Source organism: Tyto alba, unplaced genomic scaffold, assembly GCF_018691265.1.
Source record: "Tyto alba isolate M040663 unplaced genomic scaffold, T.alba_DEE_v4.0 Super-Scaffold_6, whole genome shotgun sequence".
NCBI classification, from domain to species: domain Eukaryota; kingdom Metazoa; phylum Chordata; class Aves; order Strigiformes; family Tytonidae; genus Tyto; species Tyto alba.
Window position 1 is genome coordinate 55,535,873 of NW_024881327.1, and position 19,699 is coordinate 55,555,571.

General features: G+C 49.5%; 1 protein-coding gene across 8 annotated transcripts in view; it reads right to left on the reverse strand.

The window, feature by feature from the left end:
• Positions 1–6,964: 6,964 nt before the first annotated feature.
• LOC104363421 (dysferlin) overlaps positions 6,965–19,699 on the reverse strand; it is a 99,932-nt gene continuing 87,197 nt past the window's right edge. For all 8 annotated transcript variants that reach the window (XM_042807956.1, XM_042807955.1, XM_042807952.1 and 5 more), the window contains 5 exons: positions 16,297–16,396; positions 14,482–14,660; positions 13,658–13,767; positions 13,160–13,307; positions 6,965–7,227 (listed from right to left, as the gene is read on the reverse strand). In XM_042807956.1, coding sequence (XP_042663890.1) covers positions 7,189–7,227; positions 13,160–13,307; positions 13,658–13,767; positions 14,482–14,660; positions 16,297–16,396 — 576 coding nt within the window. In that variant the 3' untranslated portion in view covers positions 6,965–7,188. The remainder of the gene's footprint in view (positions 7,228–13,159; positions 13,308–13,657; positions 13,768–14,481; positions 14,661–16,296; positions 16,397–19,699) is intronic.

A 19,699-nucleotide genomic window follows, 5' to 3' on the forward strand; every position in this document is an offset into this window, starting at 1 on the left:
CAGCCACCCTTTACAGGGATTATTTTATCACCTCACAGTCTGGATGACCGTGCACATGGCCTGAAACTAATGCCAGACACCTAGCACACAGGTAGGGTGTGTGAGCTGTCAGAGTGAGCAGATGCCCATGGAAAGAGGGATGAGCCCCTGCAGAATCACGGTAGAATGGGCTGGTTGCTAAAAGCATCCTGCACGGGGAACAGCTCACTGCCAGCCCCATAGACCTGGGAATCAAGGGGGCAATGAAGGGACAGAGCCCAGAGGAGAGCACAGAGCCTTGCTGAGTTTTCCTAGTGCTTGATCACAGTTACTGACCTCAGCAACACCTTGAATTCACCCTTAAATCTTGAGCGAGCACTTCAGCCCTGAGATGGGTTGCAGCTGGCTCTATTTGCTTTGCAAAACTGCTGCACCTTTCTCTGCAGCATCTGGCAGCTTGAGCTCCTCTGCAGCCGAGCTTTGGATCCAGGCAGCGTCAGAGCTGTGGGACACGGGGTGTGAACTGTGCCTGGGATGGCAGGTTGCTGCAGCCAGGATGGATGAAATGTTAAGCACCAGATCTTGAGGGCACAGACACAGCAGGCTGCTGGAGATCCTCCAGAGACAGTGCCAAGGTAGAGCTGGCAGCATGGTTGTATCTTTGTAAGGTGCCACCGGGAGCAGAGAGAAGATAAATAACCCCAAAAACCTAATACACACATGGAGAAAAATATTCATGGTTGTGCCACTGACTTACTCCAATCCCCATTCAGAGTATTGCCTGACAGGAATGGATTATTTTAATTTTATGGAGGCAGTGACCATTTTTCTGCAGCGTGTACAGGCTCCTAGCACCACAGATGCCTCACTCCTGAATGAGCCCCTGGTAACACCAGCACCTTCAGCATTACTGTTTGCATTGTCATTATAGCATAAAGAACTGTAAAAATTAATTTTAAGTGCCCAGTAGCTATCACCTTAAAGAGTTCTCCTCTGGAGCTTTCCAGCAGAAAACCTGGTTAAGATGCACTTCTGCCTGCTCACCCTATCAGGGCTTCAACGGGAACATTCTCTCACACCCCAAACTTTAGCCCACGGCAAAGTTAAGCCACGAACAGCATCAGAGATGCCTACCCTCATCCCCCTGCCAACCTCACAGCTTTGCAGCGCTGAGCAAACCGTGGGCTTCACCAGCAGTGCCGGAAAGCAGCTTGGATGGGCAGGCTGTTGTCCAAGGCGCTGCAGGAGGAGAAGCTGGGACACCCCCAGCACAGTGCCAGGGGACCCTGTTCGACACGCCTGGCAGTGGGTACAACACTGTGATGTTCCTCCGGATGGATGAGGAGCCCTGACACTGCTCTGAGGCAGGGACGGAGCAGCCAGGTGCCAGGGATCCGAGCAGCCTGGGGATCTCCCTGGAGCCAGCCCAAAGGCTAAAGCAGAGACCAAGTTGCACTCAAAGGTAAAAGAAAGTTTCACGGCACTGAGCCTGCTCTGCTGCAAAACGTGTTTAAAGCATTGGTTATTTGAGGAGGCTGGGATGTGAATGGGAAAAGCAGACAGGGCAAAAAAAAAAAGCTCATTTTCCTTCTGGAAGCTGATGCACGGTGGAGATGAAGACGCAGTAGTTTCACGCCCCATTGCTTGGGTGTCTCCATCCTCGCTTGGTGCAGAGCAGAGCCCAGCAGGCGCGATGCACGGATCGCCACAAATCATCCCCCCAAGCGCACGCTGTTTGGCTTGTGCGGGATGAAGACGGACTGCAGCAACGTGGACGGGGCTGGCGGCCGTCCCAGCAGTGATGGCATGGTGCTAGCCACAGAGGAGGCTCACAGAAAGCTCAGGCTATCAGCCCAGGAGCTCCAGAGCCAATGGAGCAGCCTTTCTAACCCTCTCTATGTTTGCCTCTACCAGGGAGGACATTCCAGGACCAGCGAACACCGTTCTGTGTCTGGGAGTGTTTTAAGGGATTAGCCCTCAAGCTAAAACTGAAATGAGTTGTGTCACCTCGAGGCCAGGGCTATTTCCACCTTCCCATCTGAAGATTAATGGATTTTGGGGCCAGGAGGCCACAACGGTCTTCTCTACAGGTCATCCCATCCGGTCCACGCACCAGGCGTGGTCCCACCCTGTCAGCAGGGAATGAGCAAAACCAACCGCAGGCCACATCCTCAGGGGTTAAACCAACAAACACGACTGCAAGCGGCTTCAAAAAAAGTTTCCCTGGCAGCGCCTTGATCTGCTTCCCACCCCTCGCCCCCCTCGCTCTGCACCACCTCCTCCCCTCAAACCGCTTCGTTGCAAGCCACCTTTCTGGGTGGAAACCTCTCTCTTCTGAGAAAGTAAGACCAGTCAATGAATACAAAATTAGTATTGAAGAGAAAAAATCAGTTCAGCTCTTTTTGCTAGGCTCTTTTGAATCTGCCAGTGAGGCTGGCTGGACGTTAAGGGATTTCAGCCCCTCTGAGGGGTGGCAGATTTCCAGCTCCTCATCTCACTGCCCTCCGGCTCACGGGGCTGAGCCCAGGCAGTGTGAAACACAACGGCGTGTTGTCAGGGCATCCCCCAAGGAGCTCACACACTTCATAACTCCAGCCTTTAATTATACACAGCATCAAGTTGGAGGCCGATGAAATAACAGAAAACCGAGCATCACAGAAGTTTTCAAGCAGCGGAACGTTTTGCAATTAACTTTTGCACACACCCATGCACGGGCAGGCACCTGCGTGTGGGCAAGACCTGTCCCCTCATCTCCTGCCACCCGCTCCTCCTCAGCGGACCATCTCTCTTGCACCTTCAGTGTGGTGACATGGTTGGTCCCTCTCTGGGACTTCCCAGAGCTGTGTGGGGTACGAGAGGCTGCGGTGGGGCCAGGCACACTGCGTTTGGACAATGCCAGCTCAGAGTGCCTGCTCAAAGCCCTGAGTCTTCCTCAGATGAAGCCTAGGACATTCGGGTCTCCTCATCTCCTGCTTCTCTAGATCCCAGGCACCATCCCAAAATGTGATGCAGTGAGGGGGGGTCTCCTGTGCCAAAGCCGGCAGCACCCATCTGCACCTTTCCAGAGCAATGGAAAGATGTTTGAGGATTCTGGCACAAACAGCCCCAACCTCACCAGAAAATCTCCCTGCTTACCTGGAGCATCTCCTTGGCACAGCTTGTTGGTGCTGACCAGCTCCAAAAAGGTGTCAAGAGAATTAATCCTCGGGTCACCCTGGCTGATGGCTGTGTTGACCGGATGAGTCTGTCCGACTGCAGAAGAAACAGACCCAGACCCAAAGAGACTCGCTGCTCTTTGAAGTCCAGATATGGGAAGGGAAACAGAGGCAAGCAAAGGAAGGGTCTTGACTTAGGCTGAGAGCTCAGGGCTGAGTCCTGAGGAGGATCTGGATATTCACATTCCAGCAGCTGAGGCCCATCCTCGTGAGCATCTGCACAGAGACGTGCACACATGCACGGGGCAGCCGGACAGGGTGAAATCTGTGGGAACCTTTTGTCCTCTCCCATTTCCCCAGTCACCCACCTGGCTTTCAGCGGGCATATTTGGGGGGGGTTAGGTTTCTGAATGAGGTGGGTACCAACCTCTTTGCGAGTGACTCACCAGGAAGACGCTGGAGGTTGGCTCCTCAAAGCCATGAAGAGCAGGAGCTTCCCGTGGCTCCTCCACCCGGCCCGCTCGCAGGCGTGAGCCTCCTCCCAGCTCCCGGGATGCTCCAGATCAGGGCCAGCCCTGTGAGTCGGCGCCGGCGGCCCCCCAGCTCGCGGGGGGACAAGGCGTGTGGTCCCCACGTCAAGCCTGCACGGCGTCACAGCTCAGGGGAGCACGCACGGGAGCACCGGGGAGCGTGCACATCCCACGGCTGGGCCAGGCCACTGTTCTGCCCGCCGTCCCCCAGGTGCAAAATGCAACTGGCAGCGGTAGGAGCAGTTGCATCACCTCAGAGTATTGCAACCCCGGTCCCACGTCTGGCCTCCCTTCCCCACACTTTGTGTTCTCTCCTCCTGCCTCTGCTCTCTTGTAGCAGCATCAGAGAGAACCCGCTGCTTCCCGTCCTGCTCCTTCCAGCTGTATTTTCACATTCCCACACCGAAGAGGGAAGGTGCCATAATTCCATCAACACAATAAAACACACCAGGAAGCAGAAGGTTTCAGAGAATTTCATTTGCAACCACAGTGCATTTTGCATTATTGTATATAAGGCATAGACAGGTGATACATACATCTTCCAGCCATTCCAAGCCCCTGAATAACCGGGAGCCACAGGGAACACTTTATATAGGTCCCACCTCCTGGCTGGCTTTGGTGGAGGGACATAACTGAGCTACAGGGCCCACAGTCAGGCGAAGAGATGGATGTGGCTGCTCAAGCAACACTGCAAATGGGACTGAGTTGGTGTTTTCGGACCTGCTTTTACCTGCCACAGTCCCACAAAGTCTTCCTGGCATGAAAATTGGCCCTGCAACCTGGAAGAGGAGCACGGAGGATTGCATGTAGGGATGGAACCCTTCCCTTCTCCTTATGCAGCTGGATGCCCTGGGTCCTGCTCTCCCATCCCTGATGACCCATTCTGGTTTGTCAAGGAAGAGCTGCTGGTAAGTTCTGGGGAATAAAATATGGTTTCTCACTGGGAGAGGCTCTGGAGGAGTAACACCCCCATGGGTTTTGGTAGGGTTGCTTGTCGCTGCTGGGATAGAGAGTGGTTTCTGTGGTAGGATGGGTGATGAGCACTCAGATATAAGCAGTGGTTTGCATCATCAAGTGCGGGTCACTCATCTCTTTGGGGCTCTTGGCACCAAGATTTTGTTTCTGAAACAGGTAGGGGTCACGGAGCAATAATGCCAAGGCGGGGAATTTCACAGTCTCTGCAAACCGAAGCAAAGAAGTGAAAAAATGGGCCTGATTTCCCACTGCAGATAGGAGAGCAAGGCACACCAGCACTCAGCAAGATAAGCAAACACCTCTCTAGCAGATCTGGGTCATGGTGGAAGAGGTGCAAGGACCAACCACGCCACCATTTTCATGAAGTATAAAACCCAAAACTCCTTAAGGTGAAAACACAAGCAACTTTTGTCCTCAGCTCATCAGATCCTGAGGGAGAAAGCATTATGGAAAGTTTTGCCAAGACCTGGTAGTTTGATAGTGGCTAATAAAAAGGGGGTGTGGATGCGAATGAGGTTGGGAGGCTTCTAGGGAAAAACTGAACAATATAAAAATGAAGCCTTTAACTTTGCCGGTAAAATGAAACACCCATCCTGGGGCGTGCAAGCCCAGAGCCGACTTCACGGCTCAAGCTTTTGGGAAAGGGATGCCGGATCAGCCAAGCCTCAGGGGCGACAGGTTTTTATAGCTGCATGTTTGTCCACGTCAAAGACACCGTCTTCACGCACGGCAGTGAGCTGCCCTGCGCAATCCGGGTGCTGTTACAGTACTGAATGACAAGGGATTTAATGCTCAACACATTACATCCCGATCCAGCAAAGCAATTAGGCGTGTGCTTTTTTTTTTTTCCCTGCCTCCTGCTAAGCACCAGCTTAAATCCCTTGGTGGAGCAAGGCAGGAGCCTGCATTAGCACAGTTTGTCCTGAGAAACTCTGCTCCCCCAGGATCACTTTGCTCTCACATGTCGTGCTGAGTAGCAAGAGCTCCAGAGGACAAATGAAACCGCGGAAGATGTGTCTCACCCTGCTGAAGGGCAGAGGGGAAAGATCCGTTTATCATCAAAGGGGCCGTAGCAAAAGCCATGCGGTGCAGGAGCGGCGGGCAGATGTCCCTCAAAGGGACGTTTGCTTTCATGCCTGATGCCCCTCTTCTGGGAGATGGCTCCTTGCAGGATGAGTGGACGCAGGATGAAAATTTGAGGCTAATGCTGTTTTGATTAGCATCCTCTCATGGCATGAACTAGCGTTACAAAACACTAGAAATTCCCTTGGTCCACACCACTCCGTCTGACTGCAGCAGCAGAGAGACAGACAGACAGGAGGAGGGAAGGGAAAACAGCAGAAATGTCCCAACGCTGCCATCCCAGTCCTGTCACAGCTGTCATTTGCTCTGCGGGAGGCTGAGCAAGACCTGCAGGATGTGTGTCATAGCGATTTGTTTGCAAAGCAGAAGGCAAACAAGCCTTTTTTCCAAAGGTGCAGGTTATCTGCCTCATTAGCGCCCAGCAGCAGCGAGTTTTGCGGTTTACATTGGCAGTCTGGGTTGGGCAGTTTTGCTTAAGCGTGTTTGGGAGCACGGGAGGAAAAAAAGAAAATAAAAAAACTAATACATTCACGGAACTGTGGCTGCAGGGGCTGCACAGGGCAGGCGAGGAGAAAAGCGAAAGTCCACGTGCACTGCTCTGCTCCTGGGCTTGCTCCCAGGGTAGGGCTCGGCCCCACTCTGCTTTCTGCCACTACAGCACTGGTTTGAAGGGAGGCATGTGGGACTGTAGAGGTGAAAGAGCAGCTGGGAGGGAAAACAAACTAAAAAAAAAAAAAAAAACAAACCATGAGCCAGACTGTGCAATCCTTCATGAGCGCAAAATTCAATGGGAGTTTTGATTTAGCAGTTGCCACCAACTCCTGCCCAGGTTTTGCACCTCAGCCCGGGTCCTGTATCTTGTGGGGTTTGCTCTCTTTGGAAAGGCAACCTATCAGCCCAGGGTTTCGGGCTGTGCAGCACATTTCGACTTCAGTAGACTTTATACATATAGAAACCAGATAATAAGCATTGCACGGCAAAGGAAAAGTGACACTTGTTCAGGGTGCAAGGAAAATTGTGCTGAGAACCTGAGAGATTTTGGCTCGCACGTGCTGCCTGCGCCAACTCCTCTGATAAGGTCTGCAACATCTTTGTATGCTCACAGATAGATATGAAAAGGTCCTTTTCTCCCCCACCACTCTCTTCAGTTTTGCACTGGGATTCGAGCTTTACAAATCAAAGCAGATGAACAAAACAAAACAAAACAAAAAAAAAAAAAAAGAGAAAAGACAGACAAAGAAGTAAAATAAGAAGAATTTCAGAGTAGGTATTGTTTACATGCTGTAGGTAGGATTCTGCATACTGCATTAGGGTAAGTGGTATCTTCGTTTTGGCAGCAGCCTAGGGCCTGAGTGAGGCTGTTCCTTCTCCATCTCCATCTGCTGATGTGATCCAGTGCAGAGCCACAACTTCTTTCCAAAATCCCGAGGCAGGCACAGACCTTTCAGGTGTTTTCCAGCACAGCTTCAGTTGAAAGGTTTTACCAGTTTCATAGCAGCGTAGTTCTAAAGGGAGGGAAAAACGAGGGAGGGGTAAAAAAAAGAATCTGATTTGAAGCAGGTACACCAGGGCGGTACATGGAGGTTAAAGGATTTTTTGGGGCATGGCACAGAACTGCATTCAGGGCAGGAGTGATGGCCAAGCTCCCAGCCCCAGCCTGCAGAGATAAGCAAGCAAAAGGTGCGTTCCCACGAGCAAGGAGGGGAGAAAGCCCACCACACGTGAGAAAACTGGCCTTGCCTTTTTCCAGTAGAAGCTACTGGTCACGAGCGCCAAGCAGCGAGCACTAGGAGTCACTCCTGGACTCGGATTGCTCCTTCCACTAGTTTTCAAGATAAATTTCCACCTCTTCATACCCTCGTAAGAAACTTAGCACCATCCCAGCGCCCACGCGCTTTTCTTGCAGGTGAGGAGACACGTCTAGCTCTTTGCTGAGTTGCTGCAGCCCCCCCCTCCCCTCTGGCTCTCGGTGCCCCTTCCTCTCTGCTCTCCCTTTGGGCTGCTCCCCCAAAACCCCGAGGTCGGATTCACCACCCAAACCCCGACCTCACACCCTTACGGCTCCTTCTCCCCTCGATCCCCCCAAAACTGGTGACCTCAGAGTTGGGTTGGACCCTTTGGAAACGGGCCCCGGCCCCGCTCCCCGAGCAGCCACCAATGCACCCATGAAAGTCCATGGACTCTCTCCAAAGGATCTATCGAGAAAGGCAAACCCATCCCTGACTTTTTTTCTCTGTCTGTCTGCACCCCCTAACACCTCAGCCATCTGTTTCAGCGTCAGCACTCGGCGTGGGGTTTGTTCCTAAGAGCGGACACCCCAGGCAAGACCTTCCTGCGCCTGTTTTCCAGGATCTCTCCTGTCCCTGTTATTTCATGGCGAAGTCTGGGGCTGCCATGGAAAATGAGGTGTCAGAGTATTTTAGCCTATTATACGTGCAATTCCCTCCTTGAAAGAACATGACAGCACTGTGAAAAAGAATAAGCTGTGTAAACGCTGCTTATCAAGACCACAATGAAATTACAGACGAAGACGCATGCTTAGGTCGTTTGGAAAGAGCTATATTTAAAGTAGCTCTGATTCAAACCCCCGCGACCACATACTAGCCAGTTTGGAAGTCCCTCCCAAGCATATTGAATTTAATTGGTACAGGATGTTCTATCACTCTGTCACTTTAAAAAAACAACTTTGGAAACAAAGCACAGTGCTCGTTACCAGTGAGCTCTTTGGAAGAATGAGGCAAAAAGAAAAAAAGAAACAAAAAAAAAAAAAAAAAAAAAAAAAAAAAAAACACAACAGAAGTAAAGTCTGACCAAAGGCATTTTGATAAATTGCAACGTGTAGCAAATTATAAGGCAGTTTGCCAACTGAGGATTTCTAATAATGCCATAAATCAAGCAAGTGAAGTTAGGGCAGTTTACCAGAAGTCATTAGAAAAGCCTCCAGTGACATATAACCTTCGAATTCATTATCCATCCATTTGTCTTTCAGAGTCTATCCTCCAAAATATTCCTATTTTTTATGATTTGACTGGTTGCATTCTGGAGGGTAGCAAGTTTTCTCTCCAGCTATGATTTTGTATTAACAAAGTGTTGAAAGCCAAGCAGGATTATCAATCAGCGCAGAAAGCGAGCTGTAATTAGAATTAATGGCAATGGCAGCAACACTGGGCTTGCAGAACACAAACAGAGCTTTAAAAGGTAGTAAACATTTTCATGGTGCTGCAAAGCAGAGCTGACTCCAGCTGGAAGTAGCATTACATTTTTCTATGGTGGTAGCCACTAAATTCTTTACAGTAATCACTGTTTCAGGGAGATAACTTCACCGCTGTATTCCCTACACGTCACGGGTGCAGAAACCCAGCCAGGGCTTTTATAACCTTTTCTTCTGACCTAGACCAAGACTTTCACTCAACCGTTCCCGTAGCAGAAGGCAGAGCTTTTCTCAGCTATGGCAATGTCAGATGAAAAGTCCATCAAAGTCGCTGGACCTTTCCAAAGAGGCCCACAGCGTGCCATCAATGAGCACTGCTGGACAGGAGCACAGGGGGAACTAGAGCATATCTTGTCAAAAGACATTCAGTCTCGATACGTGGACGCCTCGAGCAACAATGAATTTACCACAACCTTTGGCAAAGTGTTCCGATGGTTAATTACCCTTCATCTCAAAAATTAGCATCCTATTTCCACTGGAATTGTTCATCCAACTTCAACATCCAGCTACTGGATCTCATTAGCCTTTCCTCTTTTGTTTAAGGAGTCTTCTGATGTCAAGTTAAATCTAAGGACCGTCTAAGGAAATCACATAGGAAATATCCAGTGAATGCTGTTCCCAGAGTCCTACCTTGTACAGACCATAATGACAACCACTCTGCAAAGAAAGCTAAGGCAAACCAGTGAGTAATCTGACACTAAGATTGGGTGGAAGAGCCCAAGTAAAAAATTAAGAACCTCAGAATATCAGATTTTAAACATTTTTTCCCCATTTTTGTAAAACTAGACAGCTTTTTTTTATGGAAATTTGCAATACCATGCAGTGTTCCACCCAAAACCAAAAGGCTTCTCAGTTGGAAATGGCCTCTCACCCACTAAGATGAGTTGCTGGGTAAACAGTTGCACTAATGACGACTCATTTCCTATGAACTTGTGCCTATATTTCCCACACTGCCCCACTCCCAGCGCCCCACGCAGCCTGGTGAATCCTCCTCCTCATCCCAAACCACTTCCAGACCCCTCCTCCAGCTCTCCCCCTGGTCCTTCCAGGACCCCCAGTCCCACTGGGGCAGCCACGGCACGTTCCCTGGATGGAAAACAACGGCTGGTTGCACAAATATCTCCTGGGAAAGAGACTTTGAAGAGGACCCGAGAGGAGGGATGGGAAGATCTTTATTCCAGCCCATGACCCATCACATGTGCTCTGTGTCCTGAAGGCAGCGGAACCACAAAGGCACCACATCTTCAAAGGCCTCTGATTCCGTGAAGTAGCTCTAAAGGCTATTTTGCAGAATATTCTGCAATAAAGCCTTTAGAAAATAGTTCCCTGGGGTGTAAAGCATCTCTTGATGGGTATTCCGAACGAGACCAAGGTATCAGCTTCTTCATTCACTGAAAAGCCCGAGCTTTTGGGATCCAATGGATTTGGGCACTACTGTTGGGAACCACAGACATCCCTTTGCTGTTGCGGGTAGAAGCACACAGCTTTCGAACGGGACGTTTGCTCTTACTCTCCAGCTACTCTGACCACAAAGCCGGGACTGTGGTTGGAAGCTTTCAGCGCTGTATGGGAAGTAGGAATAAATCTTTAAAAAATCCCATCTTTATACCACGAGCGGATAAAATTGCTTTCAGGGGAGAGTCCTGCCTGTCTGGGATGGAGGGTGACCTACGCGGGTTAGCTTAGCTCACGGGACCGTTATGTTTCCCAGGGCGTATTGTGGGCAGATGTTTCTCAGGTAAAAGATATCGTCCTTCAGTGTCCTCAGACAGAGTCCAAACAGGACAAGAATTAGAGCCAGGGCTCAGACCGCTCTGGCAGCGTCTGGTGTGTGTGGTACACAACTCTCCCAGGTGGGGAAGCTGCAGGCAGGAGCATTGAATCTGCAGGCAGAGCATTCAGGCCGAAGGCAGGGACATTAAATCTGTAGGCAGGGGCATTCAGGCTGCATGCAGGGCATTCAATTTGCAGGTAGGGACATTCAGTCTGCAGGCAGGGCGTTAAATCTGCAGGCAGGGCATTCAATCTGCAGGCAGGGGCATTCAGGCTGCAGGCAGGGGCATTCAGGCTGCAGGCAGGGACGTTAAATTTGCAGGCAGGGACATTCAGGCTGCAGACAGGTCCCAGGTCTCCTGTGGAACCAAGGACCAGCTGCTGCAAAGCAAAGCCTGGAAGGAGCCTGGAGGTCCCAACGAGCAGAGAGCTGTGGAAAAGCTCTTCATGCAAGGCCAGAGCTGGAAGGGCAACAGGAGCAGGGAACTAGTAACTTGCCCTCTGTAACACCCCTCAGCATCCCCGTATCCCTGCCCCTTACCTTCTGCCTGCTCAGACTGATGGTCCACATGCCCTGACAGGATTCCCTCGAGGTTTCCCTCCCATCACCCACCCCTTTGCCTGGGATGAGCAAGGCAGGACACACACCAAACCCTCTGCCCACAACGTGGGACCTCAAAACTGCACCACGTGTAGTGGCAAGATTGTATATCTAGTGCTAAACGCAGCGAGGTCCTTATTTTAAACAGGACCTGATGGTGCTCCTGGCACACAAATCAGAACAGAAGTGAGGAGGGATTGTTTTTCCATGCATTTAATCAGGGAGGTAATGGTGAGCCCTGCCAAAGGTCAAGATGCCAGGGGCATCCTTCATAACAAACCGTCACCAACATGATTGCCAAATTTAGTGCCTGATGAAATGGGAAAGGAACTAAATCTCCAAGTAGATACAGAACCAGTGACCTCAAAAATCTGGAGGAAGCTGGCCAAATACATAAAAACAGAAAAATTCCATGAAACATGGCCCTACTTTTTCAAAATATGACTAAAAATTGACCCAACCGAAATGAAATTAAATACAACAAATTTAGCTAGGAAACAGGGAAAAATCCCAAGTAATAATGAGTGTAAATCAATATTTATAGTTTATGAATTTTTCCTCCTCTCAATGTTGCTTTTATATGATACCACTGGAACGAATGCAAAGCCACTTGCATCTTCAGGGAAACACTGAGTTCTTCTTGGTGAAAAAGGCTTGGTTTCTGCTACTTGACATAAAGGGGAGTCTCCAGGAATCACTCTGAGAACAGGGCAAGGAGGAGGCAACGCAGCACAAATCTGCATTTGCACAATTACTTTCTCCTTCAGCCTACTTAGCACCTCCAGAATCATTTCTCCAGCAGGAAAAGTATTCCCGCCCTTCCCACGGATACAAGGATAGAGAGGTAGGGAGAGCCATGATCTAATCCCGTCCCCTTTTTTCTCGGCAGGAACAACCAAGCATGCACGACTTCAAATCATCTGAAAGTGATTACGATGGCAAGGAGAAATTCCACACCTCACTTTTCGGTTGCACATTGCAAGCACACAAAGCCATCTGCAAAAGGCAGCCACGTTCTCTCACATGAAGTTATAAATTATCCCGATGAGTTCTTTTATAAAAAAAAAAATAATATAATTCATATACAAGGAGCAGAATTTGTTAAGTGTTGGAAAGAGAGAGGCGGGTCATTTTTCTTATCAGTCTGAGAGGAGGGGAAATGGCATCCAAGAGCCGGCATGAATTATTCCAGTGCTGTAGAAACAGAGGAGGATACAAAAACCCACCCTAAGCCAAACTGGAAGGCCAGGGCTCCATTATTTATTTATTTTGTTTTGTCAGTGGAACTGACAGTAAGGCAAGAAAAAGCCACTTTCTTGATGAATGAGGTGAAAACCCTCCTCCTCATTTCAGACGTTACATCGGTATAACGTGCTCCAAGCCTCGATAACAAGAGACAGGGCTGCCCAAACACCTATGAACTCCCTACATCTTTAAACAATTACAGACCGATGCATTTCTTGCCACTGCTCAGCCCTGTAAAATGGCTGCATTTCTAATTAGGCTGCAGGTTCGTCGGGGATTTTCCCAGCAACCCTGCAACACCTCCGGCGTCAGCTGCTCCAACCTCTTTGGAAACGGTCAGTTAACCTCAGCATCATCAGCCACGACTTGAAACGCAGGTGCAAAGAGGTGAGCTCCTTGCAACGAGTCTGTAGCAGAGACTGGAAACAGACTATCTTTTTGACCCATCGTGGTCCACCCGGTTCCTCCTCAGAGACCAGCATGGGCCTTTGCAGCCACATGCACTGGGACCATCTCTGTCACCACAGAGGCAGGTCAGCCACAGAGACCTGAGGGAACACCTAAGACCTTGGCCAGCCCCCCATGTCCTCTCCCACACCCAGCATACCGGGAAGGCGTAGATGAAGATCCCCAGGAAGAGCAGCAAAACGAAGAGCAAAATGGCCAGGATAACCACCCACTTGTACCGCCGCCACAGGATGTACTTCAGGGTCTTGTATGGGGAGGTGAACCATAGGAAGGAGGTTTCTGGGCGCCTGGAGCCAAAAAAAGTTGAGGTCACTTCTGAGTTTCACAGCAGTTTCACTCGCCTAGACCCCCCAACGCCACGAGCATGCCCTGCTGTAACAAGCTGGCTGCTCACCCTGCCGACCCACAGCCCTCTGGGCAGGCTATGTCAAATGTCTTCCTTGGTGGTCCAGACCAGCCTCCCCCCCCTGGATTGCCTCAGCTCCTACACTTTGAGCATCGGCAGTTCAGAAACGGAGCCTACAAGGCAGCAAGCCCATTGCAGGGAGCAGACCTCAAACTGAGAACCCAGATTTTCAATTTGCTCCTTGAGAGCTCTGTGCCCCAGTGGTTAGTTTTCCATTCAAGATGCTCTTACTTGGGGTCCTCCAGCTTGGGGTTCATATTTGGCTCATCCCGACCCATGCCGGCCGGCCGCTCTTCATGCTCTTGTTCTGGCACAATTTCCAAAGTCATTTCCAATTTGCCCTGTGTGGGTTAAACAAAAACAAACTTAGAAATGAAAGAAAGAAAAAAAAAAAAAAAAGAGAGAAGAGAGGTGTGAGAAATGAATGTATGATGCAAAATATTGATTGGGGAAAGAAAAACTACTTTGAGCATAAACCAGTCACTCTCAACAAGGGCCATGAGGAACCCAGTAAGAGTGGATTTCATACAGATCCCTCACCTGCCCACTAAATGTTCTCAGCAGATACTCCCCGACATCTCAAATGTCACTGACAACCAAGTTTAGGCAACCAGCTCAGGGGTCTTTTGCTGAACGACTTAATTCACTCTCTGGCTTCCCTTACCTGTATTGAACTATCGCCAAGGACTTGAACAGGAGCCCAGACGCTTACATTTAAATACATCAGTCTGACAGCTGGAACCTTTCCCTGGTACTTGTCGCAACACAGCATCATTAAGAATAGATGTGATACAGAGTCAAATTAGGTGGCATGTTCCAAAAACCACAGCAAAAATCCCACCGAACAAATAATTCCTTCTGAGGCATTTGCATGGTGTTGGACAAATCCCAGAAGACATCCAGCTGACAAAAGCTGGCCCAGTTTGTAGAATGTGCAGCCCAAGACTGCATTTCTTGCCCTGACCTTGGCTTCCTGCACGTGCTCGGCCCAGCCACGTCCCTCCTTGGTGCTTTGAGTGACCCCTCCAAGAGAACACGTGAAGAGGCCACCTTACCGCCAGGATCTTCTTTTGATCCTGCTCAGCAACACAGGGCCACCATCCCTTGACGGTTTTCTGTTCAAAGAGTGACACAAAGCGACCTGAAGACAAGGTCTCGTCTGCTAGCTCTAAGGAGCACTTCTCAGCAGTCTTGGCAGGTTTGGGCATCCTGTTGAGATCCATCTGAATGGAACCTGCAAGGAGGAACGTTACCCGGAAGACATCTCGGTGTGTAACATGTAACAGGCCCTTAAAATGTGGACTCTTGCCCTGAAGAAATATTCACTGTGGCACCCTCCTGACCTCAGGGAGCTTGGGCAGACACCCACATAGCAAGGGGGAGAGCAGGCTCAGGCGTGGCCCCATTTATTGTTTTAGCCCGTGGTTCTCCCTAGGAATTGAGCACTTGGCATCACCATTGTGCTTACGAAGACGAGAGCCGTGATGTCCTTACAGAAGATGCTGCAAAATACCTGCTGACTTACGCAGCTGTAAGGCTGGGTGATTTGCACTGGAGTCAACCAGGCAGGCTGGGATTTTTAATGAAGATTAATAGATTTAGGTGAAACGCAAATTGTACACACCCAGAACGCAGGCAGTAGGGGAGCATTGGGCAGAAGGCCTGCAGATCTCCAAACAGGCTATTTTATTGCCCCACCCAGGTGAGGAATTGCCGCAGACTAAATATGAAGGATATCCCGTAAAATTGATAGCTTCCTCCTCAGATCCAGTTATTATCACATTTATCTAGCCTTTAGGAAATCAGAGCTCAAATCTCCAAGTATTAGTTGAAAGTGCCTGTTTTTAATTAACATTGCTACACCAAACTACCTTACAGTAGGGAACGGCCAAGAACATACACAGGGTCTGATCCTGCAGCTCCGCTGAGGGACAGCAGCTTATTACTCTGCTGTTGAAAACTCTCATTCAGTCACTATCTTCTTGTATTTGCAGCTTTTCTGTGCCACAGATTCTTGCAACCGGTGACAATAACGGCACAGATCAGGTGTGCTGTGAAACACTTTTGAAGTCCACTGATGAAAAGTGCTTTACAAAAGCCAAAGGCCACTTTCATTTGCTGGAATTTGCAAAGAATTAATGTTGACGGTCAAAAGCTCCTGATGTGCAGAGCCGGAACTGGAAAATACACCTTGGAGAGGTTATTTCGGCACTCAGCCTATGTAATTAATCAAAGACAGGATTTAAAAGGATCTTGAGCATATAAGTCCTCAGTGAAGCTTTTGATGTTTGTGGTTTTTTTGGTGCCAAAAAGAAACCTAGAACAAGATCCAACCAAAAACTCGTAATGCCGGAACCTCCAGCTTCGGCACAGATAATCTGCTGCGTGGCTCTGCTATCCTCCCTATTAGAGGGTTTTGTTTTATTGTTTTCTTGACCTAAACCTAGATTTCTGAGGATGATTAATGAGGCTAGCACCAAAACAGACAAGTGTTGGATTGAGTTGTGTTCATGTCTAAATATCCCAGGTAGAGCAAGGCAGCTCAAATGTGCTGTTAGTCCTGATGAGCACATTTCAGCACGATTTCTGATGAGTCACAGAGAACTGGGGCCTCCTGGAAGGTGGTGGCTCTGGTGGATTTGATGATGCTCTCAACATTATGTCAGCCCAGGAGCAGACTGCTGCAGGCTGAGACTGGAAACCCGCCTACAAACCACTCATCATCAGTCCTGAACTTATGCTGACACTGAATCCTGTTCAGTGGCTTAAACTGGTTTTGTTACGCTGTCTTCATATCCTGAAAGGATTCAATAAATTTTTCTTCCTGTCTGCATCAGCAGGGATGGAGCCAAATAACCCTCCCAACTTACCCAAATAGTCATCAAAAGAGAACTTGTCATTGTCCCAGATCTGGAAGATAAGCTGTGGTGGAATCTTGTTTTCTGTCTTGTCCAAACTCCAGAAGTGCTCCTAAAATCACACCAGAGAAGAAACCAAGGAAAAATAAAAAGCTCGTTAGTAGAAGTGGGCAGAACCTGGCTCCTCTCATCTCACAGCAGTGGAAGTCTTGTAACATGATGTTCTCAGTGTGTCCTGCTCCCGTTCTGCAGGGACAGAGCCACGGGAGGACAGCACCGGGATCTGGCCTGTTCTTGGACAAGGATGCTCAGTGGGGAATCCAAGATGCTGCTAGAAGGTGAGTTGGTATCAATCTGTGCCTTAATTTACTGACAATATTTTAGCAAACAGGCACCATGACCTTGCAAATAGGATCTTTTGGAGTGACAGCATCATATTCACATGGATTAAGTGAGGGTGACTTTCCAAGGTGAGAGCAACGCGTGTTGAGTGGCAGTGCTACCAAATTTCACCTTCCTCTTAATGAATGGAAAAATATAGGAGTAACACCTCAATTAACACTTATGGTAGGCAATTCAAATACATCCCTTCCCCTTCTGCCCATGTCTCACCCCAGCTCTGTCAGCAGCCAGAGCCCTGCACAAATCAGGATCCACCGCTGCTCTGATCTGCTGGCAGATCTATTGTAAGCCAGTTCTGTGCAGTTGATCAACTCGAGACCAGCAAACACCTCGACCACATGTAAGTAACCTGTGGCTCCTGAGTTTACTTACCAAACACACTATGCAAAGAAAGAGACCGGTGGTCTCATAGCAGCTCACTGCGCGGTGGGTTCCTCGGTTCTCAAGTGACTTTGTTCATCTTTTCTGCACATCTCCCAGATTTTCATTCTCAGGACAGGTGAATTCTAGAGTTGGACATGGTGTCCCAGTAAATCTACTGCTAATACTACACTGGGCTGCTGCCAAGCTGCATACGTTCTTGCTATATTTATTACTACATCTAAGTTCGAGAAAGGAGAGATTCAGAGCACCAGCAAGTCATGGTGACCAGAGCCTGGCTCCCTGTGCAACCAAGTGGTGGCACCGTGACACCTGATTCCGGTCCTTATAGCGCGAGATCTGTCCCCGTCTATATGCCCTTCACATTTCTATTAGATGGGCAATTTTTTGTCTGCTCCCTGCCACTGGAGCTGCTGTGACAACCTGTGGAAAAGTTTTCGCGGCAGTCCCAGAAGCCTGTTTGCAAAGCACCAGGAGTGAAAATTACACCGATCATCCCCTGCGATTATCATCATTTACCAAGTCTTTGTGCCGTGCAGGAGCTGTCATCCAGCAATTCTGCAACCCAGCCACAGTAATAAGGAGTAGCCACTGCCTGGGAGACAGCATCCATATGGGATGAGCACGGGATCAGCAATAAGAGGAGGCAGCAGTTTCTGCTTTCTGGAGAGGAGATGATTTACAGAACACTCATGTATGAGAAGTTTGCCACGGCAGCGACTCGGTTACTGCAGTGAATAGGTCAACAGGAAGACAGATGGTCTGTCTTCTGGATAGTCAGACCAACACTCCCCAAAAAGCCAGTCGGGGGAACATTTATATTAACTTCTCTAACAAGGAGGGTTTGAATCCCATTACTGTGACAATGAGCTTGCGGTCACATCATTACTATATGGTGGATATGCGCCCATGCCACAAAATTTGCTATTTATGTGGTTGCAACCAGTAATATTTCCCAACAGGGATCTGATACCACTTTTGGGATGCCACAAGATGCCTGGGAGTTAGGAGTGAGAAGTGTTAGAACAGGAGGAGAGAGACAGAGAAGCACAAAAAGCCGAGGTCTTGTTATTTCTGGCTCCAGCCAAGGTTTGCAGAGAGGAGGCAGAGTCCCGACCGGTGTCTACTGACAGCGCGGGCTCTGAGGTGTGTCCTGTGGGCAATGCCTCCTGCTGCACTCTTGCAACATGACAGTATCATAAATGGAACATATTTAAAACCAGGAAACTTCAGCATTATTCATGACACATACGTAGCACCATAAATTCACCGCGGTGGCTACAAGACTCTGATTCATTATATCGTGCAATATTAAAAAAAAAGGGGGGGGGGGAAATGTGTCACACTCCATAAGAACATAAATATTCAAGCAGGGAGACTGTGGCCACTTAAATCCCATTGAAACTGGTTTCACTTTAAGAGATCGCCCTGGACGGTTATATTTCAATTTAGCTCCATTCCCCGCCTTGCTTTGGAAAAACACGCCAGCATTTTTGCAATGGAGCATTTTATTTATGCATTTTAAATATTTTATAATCTAGAAAAATAAAATAAAGTCAATGGAAACTTCCATCTCTCCCCCTCTGCTCACTGCAATGTATTAAAATGTATGTTTATCCAAGGCGGGGGGGGGGGAGGGGGTGTTTTCCCAGCTAATAAGTCATTTTAAATTAAAACTGCTAAAAAGGGAAAGAGTTTGGTGATTCTTCCCTTTCCCACACATTGGTCAGGTCCTGCACTGCAGAAGGGTTGTTAGTCATCCAGAGGAGAAAGCCCCAGGAACCACGTACCCATGCCTGCGCCCAGATGACCTCGCCAGGGCTTGGAAAGGTTCCTCTGGGGCCTGCGAGATGGAGGAAGACCCACGTCCCCCGGTGTGCACCACCACGAGACACCACGGGCGCCTCCCGATTGCCCCTTGCCGGGGCAGTTCAGGCACCCCCATCTATGCCTGGATTGGGAGAGGATGAACCGAGTCCTGCAGGCGCCTCTTCCTCTCCGGTGATAACTCACGCCCCTGGCTCAGAAGCTGATTGCACCACATCTGCCTTCATCAGGGGTGTCCGGGCTCCAGGAGCACCGCTACGCTGCTGCCTGGCTTGAAGCACCTCTCCAAGCACGTCTTGGACCTTCTCTTTGCACCACCCCATCACCCGAGGTTGAACATGAGCGAAACGAAGAACTTGAGCAGCCCCTCTGAAAGGAAGGGGTGGTGGTGGCAGCTCTGCTCTCTGGCAAAGACCAGATTGGGAATTCCCGCTGGAAGACCCAATCCCACAAGTGTCCTGATGGGGCAAGAGGAGGAACCGGGAAAAGGAGCAGGCTGTTGTGAGGCCCAAATTACTGCCCCGGTCTCTGAGTTGCTGCAGCAATCCCTCTGCCCTTGGTGGGCTCCTTTCCCATTCGCCCCGGACAGGAGGAGAGCACCCCGAACCCAGGTGCTGTGGTGCCTTACGGTCAGCTCTCACGCAATCAAACACAACTGGGGAAACGTCCCCCAGGACTGGGCGTGCAACTGCTGACAAACATGCAGGACTTTGGGTCTCCACCTTCTCTCCTTCCCATTGCAAAGCCCGAGGACTTGCCTGCACTCAAAGCGAATGGAAGCCATGCCCTGGCCAAGGGGGTGCTC